Genomic DNA, 16,815 nt, shown 5'->3' on the forward strand with positions numbered 1-16,815 from the left:
AAGCTAAACCTCCTGATCCTTACACCTGTTGGCCAATTTGGTTTAGGCCAATATCGTAATTCTTCAGATGATCTACTTTGTCTTTTACAGTTGTATCGGGATCCTGATTTGAAATTTGAAATTTTGGCATTGGTCTCGGCACTTTGTAACATTACAGTTTCTCCTTCTTTCCCCATACTTAAATTGTTTATTTTTTTTTTGTTGAGAATAGCACATGAGATTCCACTCAGCCTTAGTTATTCTTGCAACATTGCATTTGGAGTACTGTTGGTTTTTAAAACTAAGGCCCTGGAATTCTCTTCCAACTTTTAACAACCTTCGGATATCCAGTGTCTCTTTACCTTTACCAGCTAGATATGTTCTGACCATATCTTTAGTTGTCTCTTTCTCACAGCCATCAATGAAGTATGAATGCAGTCAGCAATGGAACACAAAAAAGATTTAAAACTGCTTTATTTTTCCAGGTTTAAACCATGTTAACGTTGATTCTTCTCTTTTAAAAAATGGGCAAAGAAATATTTTAGATAAATGTACTTACTACATAACATTAGGGAAAGGGACCGAATCTAAGCACTATGAGAAAGAGCGATATAATTATCCATTACACCAGATTGTGACTTAAGAATTTCACACTTCAATCTAAAAATAAAACATTTCCCATACTACTACACCAATGCTAACAAATATGAAGGATATATCCTTTACTAAATAAGCATCCATCAAAGCTATAACAATGAAATGAAATCTTTTTTTGGCTTCAGGTAAATTCCAATGGGTGCAAATTTCCCATGAAACTGCAAATCCATACACTGCATCATGGCTGAAATTAACTTACATTACTTATGTAAATATAATTACACTTCCTTAGGATTTCAAAACCAATCTTTCCAATTTAGTTTAAAAAAAAGTCACTACATTTGGCACTGCACTATTTCATTTTTCAAAATGTCTTTTGGAAATCAAGCAAATATAGCGCTGACAATATAGTAAGATGGATACTTCTCTCTACAAAATAAATTATATACATCTGATATATATTTTTTTTGTTGATTTTCTCTTTCACCCTGTAAAAATTAAAAGCATAGAAGAATTGCAATAATTACCCCAAACTTGTAAAAAGAACTTTGGTTAATAAAAGTTCCAGAAGATATCCTCTATGATTGTCTCCCACCATATGCAGTTCATCAACTACCAAAATCCCTTTAAAAAGAGAAATAAAGAATGATATTTCAATTTCAAAAATTACATTTCAATACTTACCAAGTTTATTTAGTGTACCCTCTTCCAAAAGTCTGTTTATTAAACCATTTGCTTTTTCAATGGTACAAACAGCAATATCAACTGATGAAAACCCTCCAGCCGGATTGTGTGTGCCCATATAGCCATCAACTCTAATTCCAGCATTTTGAAAAAGGGACTATGAACCGATATTAATACAAAATAAAAATCAGGAATTCATTCTTAATATAGAGAAACCAAATAATTGCTATTAAAATCTAAGTTAAAATTTTAATATTTGAAATTTTAGAGAAGACCCCTGGCAGTTGAAACTGATGGTTCAAAATTTACTGAACCAAAAACAGTTATATAATTTCTTACACAAAAAAAATTAGAGGTGGCGTTTCTGGTAACTATCGATAAGTTTACCATAGCATTATAAATAGTAATAATAGGGATTCACTCTCAATTAAAGGTCACAATTACCATGCATTACTCTATGGTCCCCTCTTCATTGCAAAAGGCAGAGTCTATTTTCGTGCCCTCACCCATGACCAATGAAGTGATTTGAAGTGGCCAAGTCCCACTTCTTCTCCACACATGTCTGTAGTTTGCATATAGCATAAAAAAAAACATGAGTTTCATTTTCCTCCTGATTTTTGAATAGGCAATTGACAGAATTAGTTTCTGTAGACTTTTGCTATTCCTTAATAGTCAATCAGTGTTTTACTTTTTAATAGGCTCTGCCTTCTCCCTCACGAGAGGGGACCAACAGAATTCCAGTTGAATATTCATGGGTTAAATAAATTCACGCTATTACTAATAATGTCTATATTATTTATTTATTATTATTATTGTATTTATATTATTTACGCCACTAGACCGTAAAAAAGATGGGGGTGGAAATAAAAACTTTGAGCTTGATAAATAAAAGGCATATTAATAATTGAATGAAGCATGATAGATGTGAAAAACTGTAGAAATGACCTCAGTGACTATTGGAGCTGGGAAGCGTTGAGGTTGGAAGCCATGCGGTTTCGAAATGTTCCCTTTTTTCCTACCCCCAAGGCGAGGAAGCGATTCGAATTTGTTTTACCTTTTATTGGAAGGAAAACTAATTGTTTATCAAGCATGAAACATTAACGGGTTTAACTAATTAATTTAGGAAAATGAGTCAAACTTGGTTTCCAAAGCATGAAATTACTCAACATTTTAAATATTGATTTGGTATTTTAGGTGACAAAATCAAATAAAATTCCATCCCCAAAAACATGGTACTTGCACTCCATTAAAAATGTTTCAAATATTTTCAAAAAGTAAGTAACGTATGGAGGTTATTACTTGTAAATAAAACATTTTCTCTCTAGCAATGGAAATGAAAGGTAAAATGAGTAAAGCCTTCTGCTTCTTCTCCAGGACTCTTTTGAGGATAAGGATTTCAGCCACCATAGTTTTTCCAGCACTTGTTGGAGCTGAATACACAAGGTTGCCTCCAAGTAAAACATTCCTAACAGACAGGCAGTCAACTTGCCAAGGGAACATTTGGGCTATTCCTTTCTCTCTGTAAGCATTGACTACTGAGTCTGGCAAACCCCACTGACTAAGATCTCCCTTCACTGCATTGTTACCTTAAATTATACATAAAACAGTAAAACCAATTTTATAATAAGTGTACAAACAAAATTTCTCCATAAATTTTATAAAAATTTGTTAAAAGATAGTTAGTTACTTAAATTAAAATAGAGGAAACAAAGAGTACAATAATTTTATGAAACAAAATTCAAATTACCAAAATAAGCAAAATAAAATGGTTGTATATGAAACTGATGATATATTTACAAAGTTTTTTGATTGTCAGTATAAATAAATTATCAAAAGACCATTCCATTTCTATTGGGTCACCATAAATATATTCATTTCTACCATAAATATATAAACGCCTTTCTTAATTTTAAAACCATGAAATTGAGCCATGCCCAAAGCTATTTCGTTATGAAACTTTTAGAAACTGCGCTATTTTCTAAGACTTAAAATACGCATTTGAAAAAAGTGAAACTATTAATAATAATAGTTAGTGATAATTAATAAATTTCATACTTATAAGAGTGTTTATTTACTACGCAAATCACATAACTCTAAAAGAGAATTAATTAAAATGGCTTACTTTTTGGTGGAGTCCTAAGATCTCCATGAAATAGTTCTTCATCACAAAAATCCAAAATTTTGGTATTTATCATTTCTTCCAAGACATTGTGCTGCAAGAATAAACGCACTTACAGGATAAACTCAATTTTCATTCAAGTTATAACAAACATGAAGAGATACTTTCAACAATAAAAAAAATATAAAGATGAAAAAGGTCCAATTTCTTTACTTGTATGAAGAGTGCATAGCAAATATGGACTCTGGCCATGAATCTGACACCCTCTATTGTAACTCATACATAGAAATAAATTTCCACTAATGTTTAAAAATAAGCATTTCCATGATGATGAGAGATAATGGCTACTTAATCTTCATTACAAAGTTTCTAATTCCTTTAATTATTATATTGGGAGGTTACAGTACAATATAATATCAGTTGATTTTATAAATCGAGCGAATTTAAAAATTTCCCTTTCATAAATTCTATTACAAGTCAGTCCTCACAGTTCAGATTAAAAAATTTTAACAAAAATGATTGATGTAGTAATTTTAGTAAATTGATACTTTTGTAAAAAGGCATATCTTTTCTCAGTCATTGTGGAGTCGGATAAAATAAAATAATAAATCCCATAATAACAAACATCTAACCATTTAATATTAGCAATTAGGCAAAGCCACAATAACAAAAAGGCCCTGTGGCAACCAAATATTGAATTTTTCTGCTGATGCGGAAATTTTACACAAAATGTGAAATTAAAGAAAAACATACCGTTGAACTACATTTAGAATTATCATCTACAATATGCAACTTTCGTCGTTTTTCATCAAATCTTAAAAATAAAAATTTATACATTAAAATTACAACAAGCATTTATTTATTCATACATTGGGAGAGTGACTATTTTGATCACTGCTCCCAGTCCCCTTCGTGTTCTAAGAGGACACGTTCGAAGCTCATTCCAGTGACTTATTACCTCTCCCACCCACTAATGTAAGATTAAAACTATCATAATGTCCACAGTTCATCTCAACATAGTCATTCTTCCTAAGTACTGAGAGGTTCAGTCTCAGAAATAAAAAAGTAAATAATTGAAAAATAATGCTTTGAATTTATCTTCTATATTATACATATACGTAAAACATGCAAATAGAAACGTAAAGATATGTATAGCATTGGAAAAAAAATGTATACCTATACAATAGTTAAATCCTGGTTTTCTATCAACAGTGAGGTACATATGCCCATTTGGGACATAAAAGTTTCTCAATAAAAAAGCGAATTTAGAAAAAATAGTAATTACATCATTTAAACTAATAATAATTGCTTTATTGGGAATATCTATGCTTTTGTCAAAAAAGCTGGTTGTCACGCAAGTATTTAATTAAGTTAATATTACATACCTAGGTGAACCCATTTCTGTAATTTTCAGATCATTAACATCCATCGATTTGTTCATTTTGTTTTTCTGAATATCCCGCTATATTGAATATTTTCGTAAAATACTGTTACAGTTAAAGAAACATTATTCTCGCAAATCAGCAGAGCTAACAAATTAACTTATAACACTGAAGCTTTAGGAAATAACATGACAGGGTTCGTACAAAATTTTCGGATTCCAAATACCTGACTCATCCAGGATATCCCCGATTAATTTTTGGCAATATCCCTGACCTTTTTGGTAATATTCCTGCTAATTTTAATCGTTTCATGTTTCCATAGGTATTAGTACAAAAAGAAACAATATTTTCTAAACATCACAAACTGAATTATATTTTATAAGAGCATACCGAGTGTCTCGCTCCTCTCTCGGGAAACGGTGCCAGGCATGACTTCTCCCAGAATTTTGGCGATATTATTTAAAACAGTTAAAAAATTTGATTCAAATAAAAATATTAATTGATTGGATTTTTATTAAAAAAATGAAAAAAGTGCGAACCCTGATTTGTCAGTGTTATTTTGTTTAAGTCAGAGCATTGGTTTTCTTAAATTTTTAGCACAACAGCTTCAACTGGAGAGAATAAGTGTTGTCATAAGCCTATAACCTCTTAGTTTGAAACGTGCAATAGCGCCCTTTGTACCACCACTGGACGGGCGAAAAAGAAGAAATCAGGCGATAGTATCGGCACCTGGTAGAGATAAATTGAAGCTTCTTCCTTCCCCCCTTTCTCTCTCTACGCACCTCTCTCTTACCAAAGCAGCTGGCATCATGCATTGCGGGAAGCGTTACGTTTCTCTTTTCCGCCACCGGGTGGATTTAGCGCTGTACTTTCGCCACTCGTTTGCTTTAACCAACACTGCCTCTCGATTCAAACTTAGGGTTGATAGTCTTATGGTGTTGTACATGTATGAGGAGGGCCAATATTTCTTAAATTATTAGACTTTGCTGCATGATAGTAACAGATTTTAACCAAACTTTTTTGTGGGTTTATCTACCTCTACAATGAAGATTTCCAAAGTTAACCAGAAAAATTTCCAAAATTTTAAAAGTTGTGTTTTTCTGAAAATTTAATTTTTTGCCAAATTTTGGTGTATGTTATTGACATTTATTTTAGTATCGCTAAAGGATTGAAAAACATAAAAAGGGGTGTCCTAGGGTAAAACTGTACGCTGAAACGGAATTTGAAATCTATTTCATTTTATCTGCTATAAAATTTGAAATATGAGCCAAAACGTGTGTTGACACTTACAATTTTACTCACTATACCTTACCAAAAAATAAGTGGTCTAAGAACTATTTAAGTTGGTTTTAAGTTTGTATTTGAGACAAATACCAACTAAAAACCTACTTAAAAACAACTTAACACCAACTTAAAACCAACTAAAAACTTACTTAAAATGTTACTTAATAAAGACCACTTAAAACCAACTTAAAAAATAATATGTAATTTTTTTACAACTAAAAACCAACTAAATACCAACTTAAAGAAAAAGGCATTTTCCCACCAACTTAAAACCAACTTATTACCAACTTAACTAGTTTACTGAAATATGCTGACCACTTAAAACCAACTTAATATCAACTTAAATGTGAATACCAACTAAATACCAACTAAAAACCAACTTATTTTTTGGTAAGGGTAGGCAGCACACCTCCAATATCAAGAAGACTTTTTTCCGTGCATCATCTTATACACAAAAACATTCTTGTAAAATATGTAATAAAAAAAATTACATTTTTATCATTTTCAACCAATTCTCGATTCGGTTTGTCTATTTTTGGTAAAAGCGTGGTGACTGTGCGCATTCCTTGAACTGTTTTAGCCTTTCAAGTCAGTTTCTAATATTATAATGATATAAATATATGTCCAATTTTTTAGCGTACTGGAAAGCCATTCCTTTTATATTTTCATATGCCCAGTTATATAAATCCAAAGGTGTAAGAATTTGGTTATCCATTTCAATGAAGACTTGCACAAGCTGCCAGTCTTTTCAGCGTACCTCCTGTTCTGTCGCCAGCACTTTTGCCATGACTAGTTACTTCAAAAAAATTGCAATAAATAATTGGTCAAATATGTGTATAAGATGATGCACTGAAAAAAGGCTTCTTGATATTAGAGGTGTGCTGCCTAGTGAGTAAAATTTTAAGTGTCACCCCATGTTTTGGCTGGTACATCAAAATTCATAGCAGATAAAATGAAATAGATTTCAAATTCTCTTTTACAGTACGGTTTTACCTTAGGATGCCCTTTTAGGTTTTTCCAACCTTTAGCGTACGCGATATTAAAATAAATGTCAATAACATACACCAAAATTGGGCAAAAAAACTCAAAATTCAGAAAAACATAACTTTTAAAAAATTTTAAATTTTCCCGGTAAACTTCGGAAATCTTCATTGTAGAAGAAAAAAAGTTCGGTTAAAATCTGTTACTATCATGCAGCAGAATCTGATGATTTCAGAAATAATTACCCATAAACATCACACTAATTGGTTTTTCACCTTAGGAGTGCTATTGTCTGTTGCTTTCCCAAAATTAGGTTTTCAATAGAGATATTTCAAAGAGGTTTTTTGAAACGTCACTTTATGGGTAGGAGTTGGTTTATTCAGTGATTTCCCTGCCATCTATAGGCGTTTCCAAATATTTTCTCTATTATTTGTTGCGTCACCATTTTGTACGTAATTTTCTTGAGTTAGTTACGGTCAAGAATGAGTTCACATCGTCAGTGCGATGCTATGTTGAGGATTCTCATTAACTCGACTACGTTAAATAAATAAAACTGTAGTAAAATTCATAGTTAGTTTATTTACATATTAAGATATTAACAGCTTGCTGTTATGAAGGCTGGGAGAGAAGTGTTACACAATGTCTGCCATCAGCAGACGAACCATACTAGTTCAGTTCAGTCAAGTGTGAACTGAACTGTTCCACCAATTAAACAATTAACTTTTAAACACCTATTATAGCAAAGCCTATATATTCATACAACACTCCCCCTTCTTTGATATAACCGACAACTATATAAATAAATTACAACAAATCATTAATCACTAATTAACATATTAACAACCTAGGTTAAGCAAATTTCTAATAGTTATAAAATTATGTTTTACTAATGCTTTTGTTAAGATATCAGCGGCATTACATTTTGACTGAACATATAACAATCTATACAAATTTCTATAAATATTTAGTTTAACAAAATGGAAACGCATATCTATATGTTTCGACCGCTGCTTTTCTACGCTGTTGTGTGCGAAAAACATTGTAGCTTGATTATCACACAAAATTATTGGGTCACTAACGCTAACACCCAAAGCTCCGAGTTCTTCAATGATTGGTAAAAACCATAAGAGTTCTTTGGATGCTTCAGTGACTGCATAAAATTCGGCTTCCATTGAAGATTAAGATACGGATTTCTGTTTTACGGAGCGCCAAGATATTAAACAGGAACCATAGAAGACCGCATAACTGCTCTGTGATTTCCTTGTATCCCTATCGGAGCCCCAGTCACTATCACTGTAGACAAGTAGATTAGGATCGGGTTGTTGCTTATAAATCAGTCCAAAGTCGGATGTTGTGTCCACATACCGTGCAAGGTGACACAACCGTGCCCAATGAGTATGACCCGGGTTGTTACTGAATTGCGACAAGGCTATAACAGCAAAAAGAATATCCGGCCGTGTCCTTTGCGCTACGAATAAAAGGCAGCCAATCACAGACTTGTATGGGTAATCAGACATACCGAGCTTTTCCTCTGATGTTGATGGACAATCGCTCCTTGTCAGGGGAATTGACGGATTAAGCGGCAGATGGACCGGTATGTCATTCTGTAATCCAAACTTCGTTATCATTTGCTTGATATATGTCTCCTGATGTAACTTTATGGTCCCGTCAACTCTAATATCGAACTCCACGCCCAAAAGTTTCTGTATAGGCCCCAGACGTTTGACTTGGTACTTGGTAGTGAGTGTTTGGTAAATTTCATCCAAAATGGTTTTATTTCTTGCGCTAAAACTTTTATCAAGCTCCAAATACCACATTCGGCCACTCTTTGGGAGACCATACAGAGACTTCTTCAACTTCAGGCATTTCGACTGGTCAGTTTCTCCAAAACCTGGTATTAACTTCATGTAGACATCTCGATCAAGGGTCCCATATAAGTAGGCGTTCTTTACATCCCAGTGCTGATGCACCCAACCAAGGGTTACAACGAAGACAGCGATAAAGAAACGTACGAGACTAAAGCTTACTACTGGGGAGAAAGTTTCATCATAATCTATCCCCTCTATCTGGCTACATCCTTGAGCGACCAATCTTGCCTTGTATCTAATTATCTTATTTCAGCTGTCTCTCTTGATAGCGTAGACCCAACGACAGCCTACTATCTTCTGATGGTGTGGTTTTTCAACTACCTCAGCAACTTCACGCTCTGTTAATGTATTGACCTCCTCTTGCATAGCTGCTCGCCATTCATACTCCTGCTTTGAGTTAATGGCTTCTTCATAAATCTTGGGAAGTACTACCTCAGTACAATATGCTTTGAACGGTTCATGTTGACCTTCTACAGATATGATTGTCATTAAAGAAAAATAAAATGCATTAATATCTGTAGTAATATTATTGTCTTTTAAGTAATTTTCAACTTCTGCTCTCGAACGTAAACGCTTGTTATTGTGGTAATAATATATATCGACACGCCCTATCGTGGCTCCACTCTGTCTGATACTAACGTCTCCTAAAACCATCAGGAAGTTCAGGCTCTCTTGGTACCTCTCTATTCTCCTCAGTTTGTATCGTTTGCTCAGGTTGGACATCCCTTTGATCTGGTTCCTCATTCAGTTTTGTTGGTACAACCATTGGAACCAACTCGTCATCTTCAATTCTCTGAACATGCTGGATATGCTCAACCCCTTTCTTCGTCTCATCAAAAGTGACGTGCATGGTTTCAATGACTATCATCTTTAGGATGCCATATCCTATAGCCTTTGGTATGAATGGCGTATCCGACAACCACTCCCAAATTCGCACGTCTATCCAATTTACTTCTTCGCCGTTGCTGTGGTACATGTACGAATGCCAAACTACCAATCTTCCTCAAGAAATGTGCACGAGGTTTCCTGTGCCACCATATTTCATAAGGAACTTCATTACCCAGTTTCGAATGCCGTGAGCGGTTCTTCAAGAATGCCGCTGTTAAAACCAATTCTGCCCACAACTTATTTGGTAAATTTCCATCTTGCAGAAATGTACGAACAGTATTCATCAACGTCCTTGTTGACCCGCTCGGCAACACCATTCATTGCCGGTGAATAAGTATTGGTACGCTGATGTTCCATTCCATCCATACGGCAGAAATTATAAAACTCTCTGGAACAATACTCAAGGCCGTTATCAGTTCTGATCGCCTTGATAAGTTTCCCTGTTTGTCGTTCAGCCGTCCTTTTAAATTGTTTAAAACATTCCAGCGCCTCACTCTTCCTCTTCATAGGATAGACATGGATGAAACGACTCTTATCATCAATGAATGTTATGTAAAACATAGCGCCTCCCGCAGAAGAAACTGGGGCTGGCCCCCAGACATCAGAGTGAACAAGGTTAAAAATTCCTGAGCTTCCAATACAATCAAGACTCTTGTGGGGCTGCTTTGTGCTCTTGGCCAACTGGCAAGAAACACAACTTCCAATTTCTCCTTTTAATGGTTTCAAATCTTCCAACATACCATGTGTAGCCATGTACTTTAAATCTGTTTCATTAATATGACCCATTCGCATGTGCCAAAGATTTAAACTACTATCGTTGTGACAATCATTTAAGCCTTGATAGGCCATAGAGTTTGTTTCTTCATTTCCTTTAATTTCTGGAGCCTCAGCATGTAGAACCGTTGCATCTACCGTATAGAAATTATCAGCAGACAGTGGTGCCTCAAAAGCGAAATTCCCATTTGGGAAATATGCTGTAAATTTAGACCTCTTCGTAACCCCGGTATAACCGGCCTGGTCCATCAATCGCTCTGAGATAAGATTCCGCCCCATATTCGGTGTATAAATAACATCTTGCAAAAGAAATTTATTACCAACTCTGCCATTAATTTTTAACCATATGTTGCCACGACCTTCTATTTTAGAACTTCATTCTCCAACTATAACTTGAGCATCCAAAGGGGTGAATGTATGGAACCATCCTCGTTGATTACAACAATGGCGAGTTGCAGCTGAGTCCATTACCCAGTCTTTCTTCAATGTAGACGTATAATGCGCCGTTGCATAAAAAACACCCGTCTCAGACTTCTGTGGTACAGCTCCTCTATGTCTCCCTCTATGTCTCCCTCTAGACCTTAGTCTATTTGACTGTCCTCTCTGTCGACAATCCAGAGCTTTATGTCCGATACGGTTACAAATGTTGCATATACCGGTAAAACCTGCTTGATTGGAATGACTCTCCCGATGATTTCCTTTCGATGAGCTAGTTCCACTAGACTTGGCCATAAATAGATCCGATGTTGATTCCGATGGGTGACTTCCAGTTTCTAAGTTTTTCTGCGACAGTCGTCCATACTCAGCAATGATCATCTGCTTAATTGGTTCTGGCTTAAACTTTGCATCACTCAGTTGATAAATCTGCGATACTAATGCCTCATAAGATGAGGGCAATGTCCCAATTAATTTATATGAAATATCTTGATCATCAATTACCTTCCCAGCATTTTCTAGCTGTTTCTTAACATGGCAAACTCTACCAATAAACACTGGCATACTTTCTCCTTCAATAAACTTCAATCCATAAAATTCATTAAGCAACATCGATATCCGGGCTCAAGACTTTGGTTCAAAAACATCAGACAGCGCCTTCCATAATGAACTGCCAGTATCAACCTCTGTTATTAGACTCCTCAATCTCTCACTTACACCCTGAGCTATCAAAGCATAAGCCTTGGACTGTTTGGATTTGTACAACTTCACATCATCTATAGAAGCAGTCTTCTCTGGATGACCCTCAAGGCCTGTAGCAACATCCCATAAATCCTTTCCTCTAAGCAAAAACTGCATATTATACTTCCATGAATTATAATTATGGGAATCCAATTTGTCAAACTGTCCAATAAGGCTTGAACCCATTTCCGCCATATTTGATTAGGCCTACTAAACCAAGGTGTAAGTGGAGTAGGTAAATCTTCACTCACATTAACCTAATGAGCCTTGGCTGGAACAAAGTCTTCATCCAAAAACATCGTCGTATTTTAATAACCACGGACCTCCGCTACCACTTGTTGAGGATTCTCATTAACTCGACTACGTTAAATAAATAAAACTGTAGTAAAATTCATAGTTAGTTTATTTACATATTAAGATATTAACAGCTTGCTGTTATGAAGGTTTGGGAGAGAAGTGTTACACAATGTCTGCCATCAGCAGACGAACCATACTCCTTCAGTTCATGTTATTAATTGCGAGGGGGATAAAAAAGTTGCTGAAACTAGAGAATATCACTTTTCAAAATACCATCCATAATAACAAAACAAGATGAAAAAACGAAAGAATTATCTTCAGAAAGGCGAAGGCTCTGGCTAAAAAAGTAGGGCTAAAACGTACTCAAACTACAAAAGCCATAATACTGTAAAATTTAATTCTGATTGGCGTTACACCACAAGGGTCGATAAGTTTCATTTTGAAGGGATGGGGAGGTAGAGTAAGTGACAAACATCTCACTGAAAATTCAGGACTTTTGAGAAAATTGTTACCTGGGAACTTGTTAGTTTAAGCTGATGATTCAGTAGGTTTATACAACGCAACTATTAAGTACCCAACCAAAGAGCCAGCTATCACCATTAGATGTAGAATCTACTAGAAAACTTGTTAATGTTAAAATTCATGTTGAGAGTTTGATAGGGCAGCTCAGACAAAATATGCAATTTTATTTAGTACACTTCCGATTGAATTGCATCAGGTAGCTCCCGAAGAAGAAATAGCTATTCTGGATAAGATTGCCATAGTTCGCTCTGCTCCGAATAACCTTACCCCTTGAGTCATTCCCTTAAACAAAAAATTAAAATGTAGAGGAACAAAAATTGTTTAATGTAAAAACTGTACCATTAACCAAATTCATGTTAATTGTTTACATAAATTTTTGAATAGTGTAACCTTTTAAAACCTATAAAAATTTATTTTAATACTTGGCTTTTTTCTTTTAGACTTCTCTGTTATTCTTAGCACAATCAGGACCAAACCACCTTCCCCTGGGGATCTATTTAATTTTTAGACATTCTGTACGATACCAATTATTTGGGCAGTTTTCACCTTCACAATTGTGATGATGATATATTGATATATCATCTCACCATCTTCACCACCTTGACAGTAGTACCATTTGTTAGTAACTAGATTGTTTTCATTTGAATGTTTAATAGGGGATAATAAATTCCGCAGTTATCTCTTTGAACAGCCTAGTTTTTTAGGTGATATACATACTTTCTTTGATTTCTTGGGGGTTAAACATTTGTCTGCAGATATGATGGATGTTACAATAATGTTTTGCGATTTACTTGGCGATAAAATAGAACTTATGGGAATGAAAGGTACAGCATGGGTAGATTTTGGCAATTCAGTCGCAGCACTTTTTACTTTTGTCAAGTTTGTAGCGCATCACTGGTAGGTTTTGGCAAGTCGGTTATAGCACCGTTAGCTTTTGGGATGACTGTGGCAATAATATTTTTTTGGTTTTGAAAATCAAGGGAGACTTTTGATGTGGTTGCTAAGTTTTGTTTAGATAGTTTTTTTGTAGTTTTCTTCATTTTTGACAGTCTTTGAGGTAGTGGCAAGTTTACCTGTTGGTCTAGGTATTTTTGAGGTTGAAGCTTTGTTTTGATTAGTAGAGTGGTTGTTCATGTCTGGGTTGACACTTGTAAGATCGTCCAAATTTGGGTTTACAATCACAGTATCAATTGAAAATGGAATGTGAGAGCTTCTAGTAAAAAATTTCGCTAAAAGTTTATGATATCCCAAAATTCACGATCAGGATAGATACGTTCTACATGGAAATCCACATTGGTCCATACACAAAAATCTGCATATAAACTTTCTGTAACAAAAAGCTGGGTTTGTACTTGGTAAAAGTAATCGTGAGATCTTTTCCAAATTTGTTTTTTCTAAGCAATGTTTAGAATCTAAATCCCTACATGATTTGTCTCTATTTTTGAATAAGCATTTAAGTTTTAACTCCTTTACCACAGCAATCACAGAAAACTGAACCATGGGGTGAAGCATTTCATCTAAAACTTTCTTTCTAGCCGTTGCAGAACTAAGATTCATTATCCAAATCTCCGAGTATGAGGCTTGCTTTATAACAGGTACCGACCAGTATGCTGAAACACCTGTGACAGTCTTAATTTCTCGGTATCAAATGGCATATTCAATATAAAACAGTAAAGCCCCTACATGAGAGCAGGTCTCATCAAGGCCAGCCATGCACGTACAATGAGCCGAAATAACTGTACTATCATCTGCAGCAATAACCCATGGCTTGAGGGTCGTTTCCCTTAATCTTCATACTAACAGTAACAAATCAGAACTTTTTAATCAAATTTCTTTACTACCAGATCTCTCACAAATCCAAAACCATCATGGTAAGTTATAATAATAATCAGCTAGGCTAATGCCCGAGGTACCACCTTAGGCCTAAGTCATCAAGCGACTTTTGAAGCCATTAATTCAGGTGGCCGGGTTACAATGCGTAGGAGGGTGGTGGCAAGCCCTGCATAAGAGTGCATACTCTTGTAATTCTTAAACTTTTCTATCATAAATGGGGAAATACCTTAGACTAATTAAAGATCAGGGAATTAAATTGGTGGTAAAAGTTCAAATGTTTCCCATTCGGATGGGTTTACCTTTGCACAATTTTTTGGTTTTAAAAAATAGGGATCAACGTTGTCTATTATCAAAATTTTAGATATATATATATATATATTTCTTTGGCATTATTATCACCTAAATTTTCTAAATACGTTGAAAACTGGGTTTGTTGAGCCATATTAAACTATAATTATCATGTTTAATGATAAGCAGCACAACATAATCACCCGCACAAAATGGCAACAACATTTTTTTTTCTGACCATACGGCCAATTTCAATTGCATCGACATTGTATTAGCAGTAGACAAATTTTATACATCACTTTTTCCCCCACTGAAATATCTCTATAGTCTAAGACAGAATTAACATTTTAGATATTTTAAGAACTGCTAAGTGGCTGAAAATACAGACGTTTATGAGCTGCATTAGCTGCTATGTGGATCTATGTAAACTGAAAAGGTTAATTAAATTACTTAACACATTAAATGAGCATATCATACATGACTTGAGGAACTTGATTTTGTACATTGTTTCTGTTGCTTCCATTTATCTGATAACTTCATTTTTAAAGTTTATTTCTGTAAAATAAAAGGGTACAGAAATGGACAAAACTTCTTGGATATTATGTGGTAGAGAGCAGCTAACAATCCAAAATTTAATGGAAGAAGAACTGGCAACTTTTTCACTCAATAAACAACACATGAAAATTATTGTTTGTAGCATTTTAGATACCAATTTCTGGCAGAAGCTTATGCAAAAAATTAAACATTTTATGGTAGTTTTTTTTTTAATAATTGCCAATAAATGAAACTGTGCTGTTCTGTTGTGCCACTCATGTTATACTTGAACTATCTTTTTACCTGTTGAGGTTAACTTTTTTTTTTCAATTTGGGTGGTACCTTTGATTCTGAGTGGCTGATTTCACTCTTCGTAAAAGGTGTTCACACTTTCCGTAATGAGTACATAACCTCTGCGTACTCCACATAATTGGTGTACATGCAAACTTTAAGTGATCATCCCTAGGCTTGGTCCCTTGTTGTGTGGAATGTAAATGCTTAAAATACCTTCCAACTATGAATGAAAACATTGGTCACTCCAGTCTTCCACCAAGACTAGTACTATTTTTCTGGAGAATTTAAACCCTGAAACCAGAGATGCCTTTAAAGCAACGGAGACTAGAGACTAAATCTTCCAATGGAGGCTGAAGACCAGAGATCAAATCTTCAAGCGTAAACCAGAGACTATATTTTAGAACACTTGATAACTGGAAACCAAAAGTACAGACCATCTATTTTTCTTTACTAACAGTCTAGATTATAATTATGGATTCTTGATGTAACAAAATAGTGGCCATGTCACACTAATAAAATGTCCTAACAGTTCGCTTCTCCTAATTCAGCCAATCAAGTTGAAACAAACATCTAAGGTATTTGTAAGTAGTCATTCACAAACTTACAAAAATGTGTATTTAGAATTACTCTTTTACAGCCTTATTATTTATCAGATGGTAGGGGTTGAAATCAATAGTTGATTTCGGTTTTACCATATAACTTGCATATCTAGAAAACAGTTGCTTCTAAACGTTATTGGTGTTAATAGTTCATGAAATGTGATTCAATCTGAAACTCAATAACGAAGATATCCTAACATGAATTCCATGCATCTATTAGCAAGTTAAGCCATGTAATGGAAAAACAGGTACCCCATTTGTGAGCCTTTACAAGGTGAGGGAATTAATGAAAATGCAAAAAACTCTAGTAGAAAGAAGTGTAGATGTAAAAAATACTGTAGAGATAGGTTGATGGGTGGCTACTTCCCTTCCCGTAGATGGCTTGTGACACATATATAAGCCAAGCAAAAGGACAGGCACAGGGAAGTACATTAATGTTAAGATGACTTAGTAGCACAGTTTTACAAATAATACTTTTTGGTTAAAATCTTTTTTGGAATATTCCCTTAAAAAATCTTTTTAAGCTAAAAACGACATTGGAAGTTCCATGAGAAATCTAAAAACATTAGTAAGTGAAAAGTTTATCTCATAAGCCAAAACCCTAAATGAAATTTTGACAGTATAAAAACTTAAGAACTTTAGATGTCAGTTTCTGCAAAAGGATAAAATGAGTGTAGTACTTACCAGTTTCAATAATGTTTCCAACCGTTTCAAAA

The 16,815-nt window shown here is 34.6% G+C and overlaps 1 protein-coding gene across 2 annotated transcripts in view; it reads right to left on the bottom strand.

Moving 5' to 3' along the window:
- PolQ (DNA polymerase theta) overlaps positions 1-16,815 on the bottom strand; it is a 59,112-nt gene extending 42,297 nt beyond the window's left edge. Inside the window, exons 1-9 of one of the 2 annotated variants that reach the window (XM_090157065.1) lie at positions 16,784-16,815; positions 15,595-15,681; positions 15,150-15,227; positions 4,765-4,841; positions 4,133-4,193; positions 3,383-3,473; positions 2,560-2,846; positions 1,261-1,417; positions 1,104-1,200 (exon numbers count right to left, since the gene is read on the bottom strand). In XM_090157065.1, the coding sequence (XP_090013191.1) occupies positions 1,104-1,200; positions 1,261-1,417; positions 2,560-2,846; positions 3,383-3,473; positions 4,133-4,193; positions 4,765-4,841; positions 15,150-15,212 (833 nt within the window). In that variant the 5' untranslated portion in view covers positions 15,213-15,227; positions 15,595-15,681; positions 16,784-16,815. Of the gene's footprint in view, positions 1-1,103; positions 1,201-1,260; positions 1,418-2,559; positions 2,847-3,382; positions 3,474-4,132; positions 4,194-4,764; positions 4,842-4,987; positions 5,053-15,149; positions 15,228-15,594; positions 15,682-16,783 lie in introns of those variants that run through there. The other variant, XM_090157066.1, reaches the window with a different exon arrangement.

This window comes from Leiobunum rupestre, chromosome 8 (assembly GCF_980474605.1).
Source record: "Leiobunum rupestre chromosome 8, qqLeiRupe1.1.hap1, whole genome shotgun sequence".
NCBI classification, from domain to species: domain Eukaryota; kingdom Metazoa; phylum Arthropoda; class Arachnida; order Opiliones; family Sclerosomatidae; genus Leiobunum; species Leiobunum rupestre.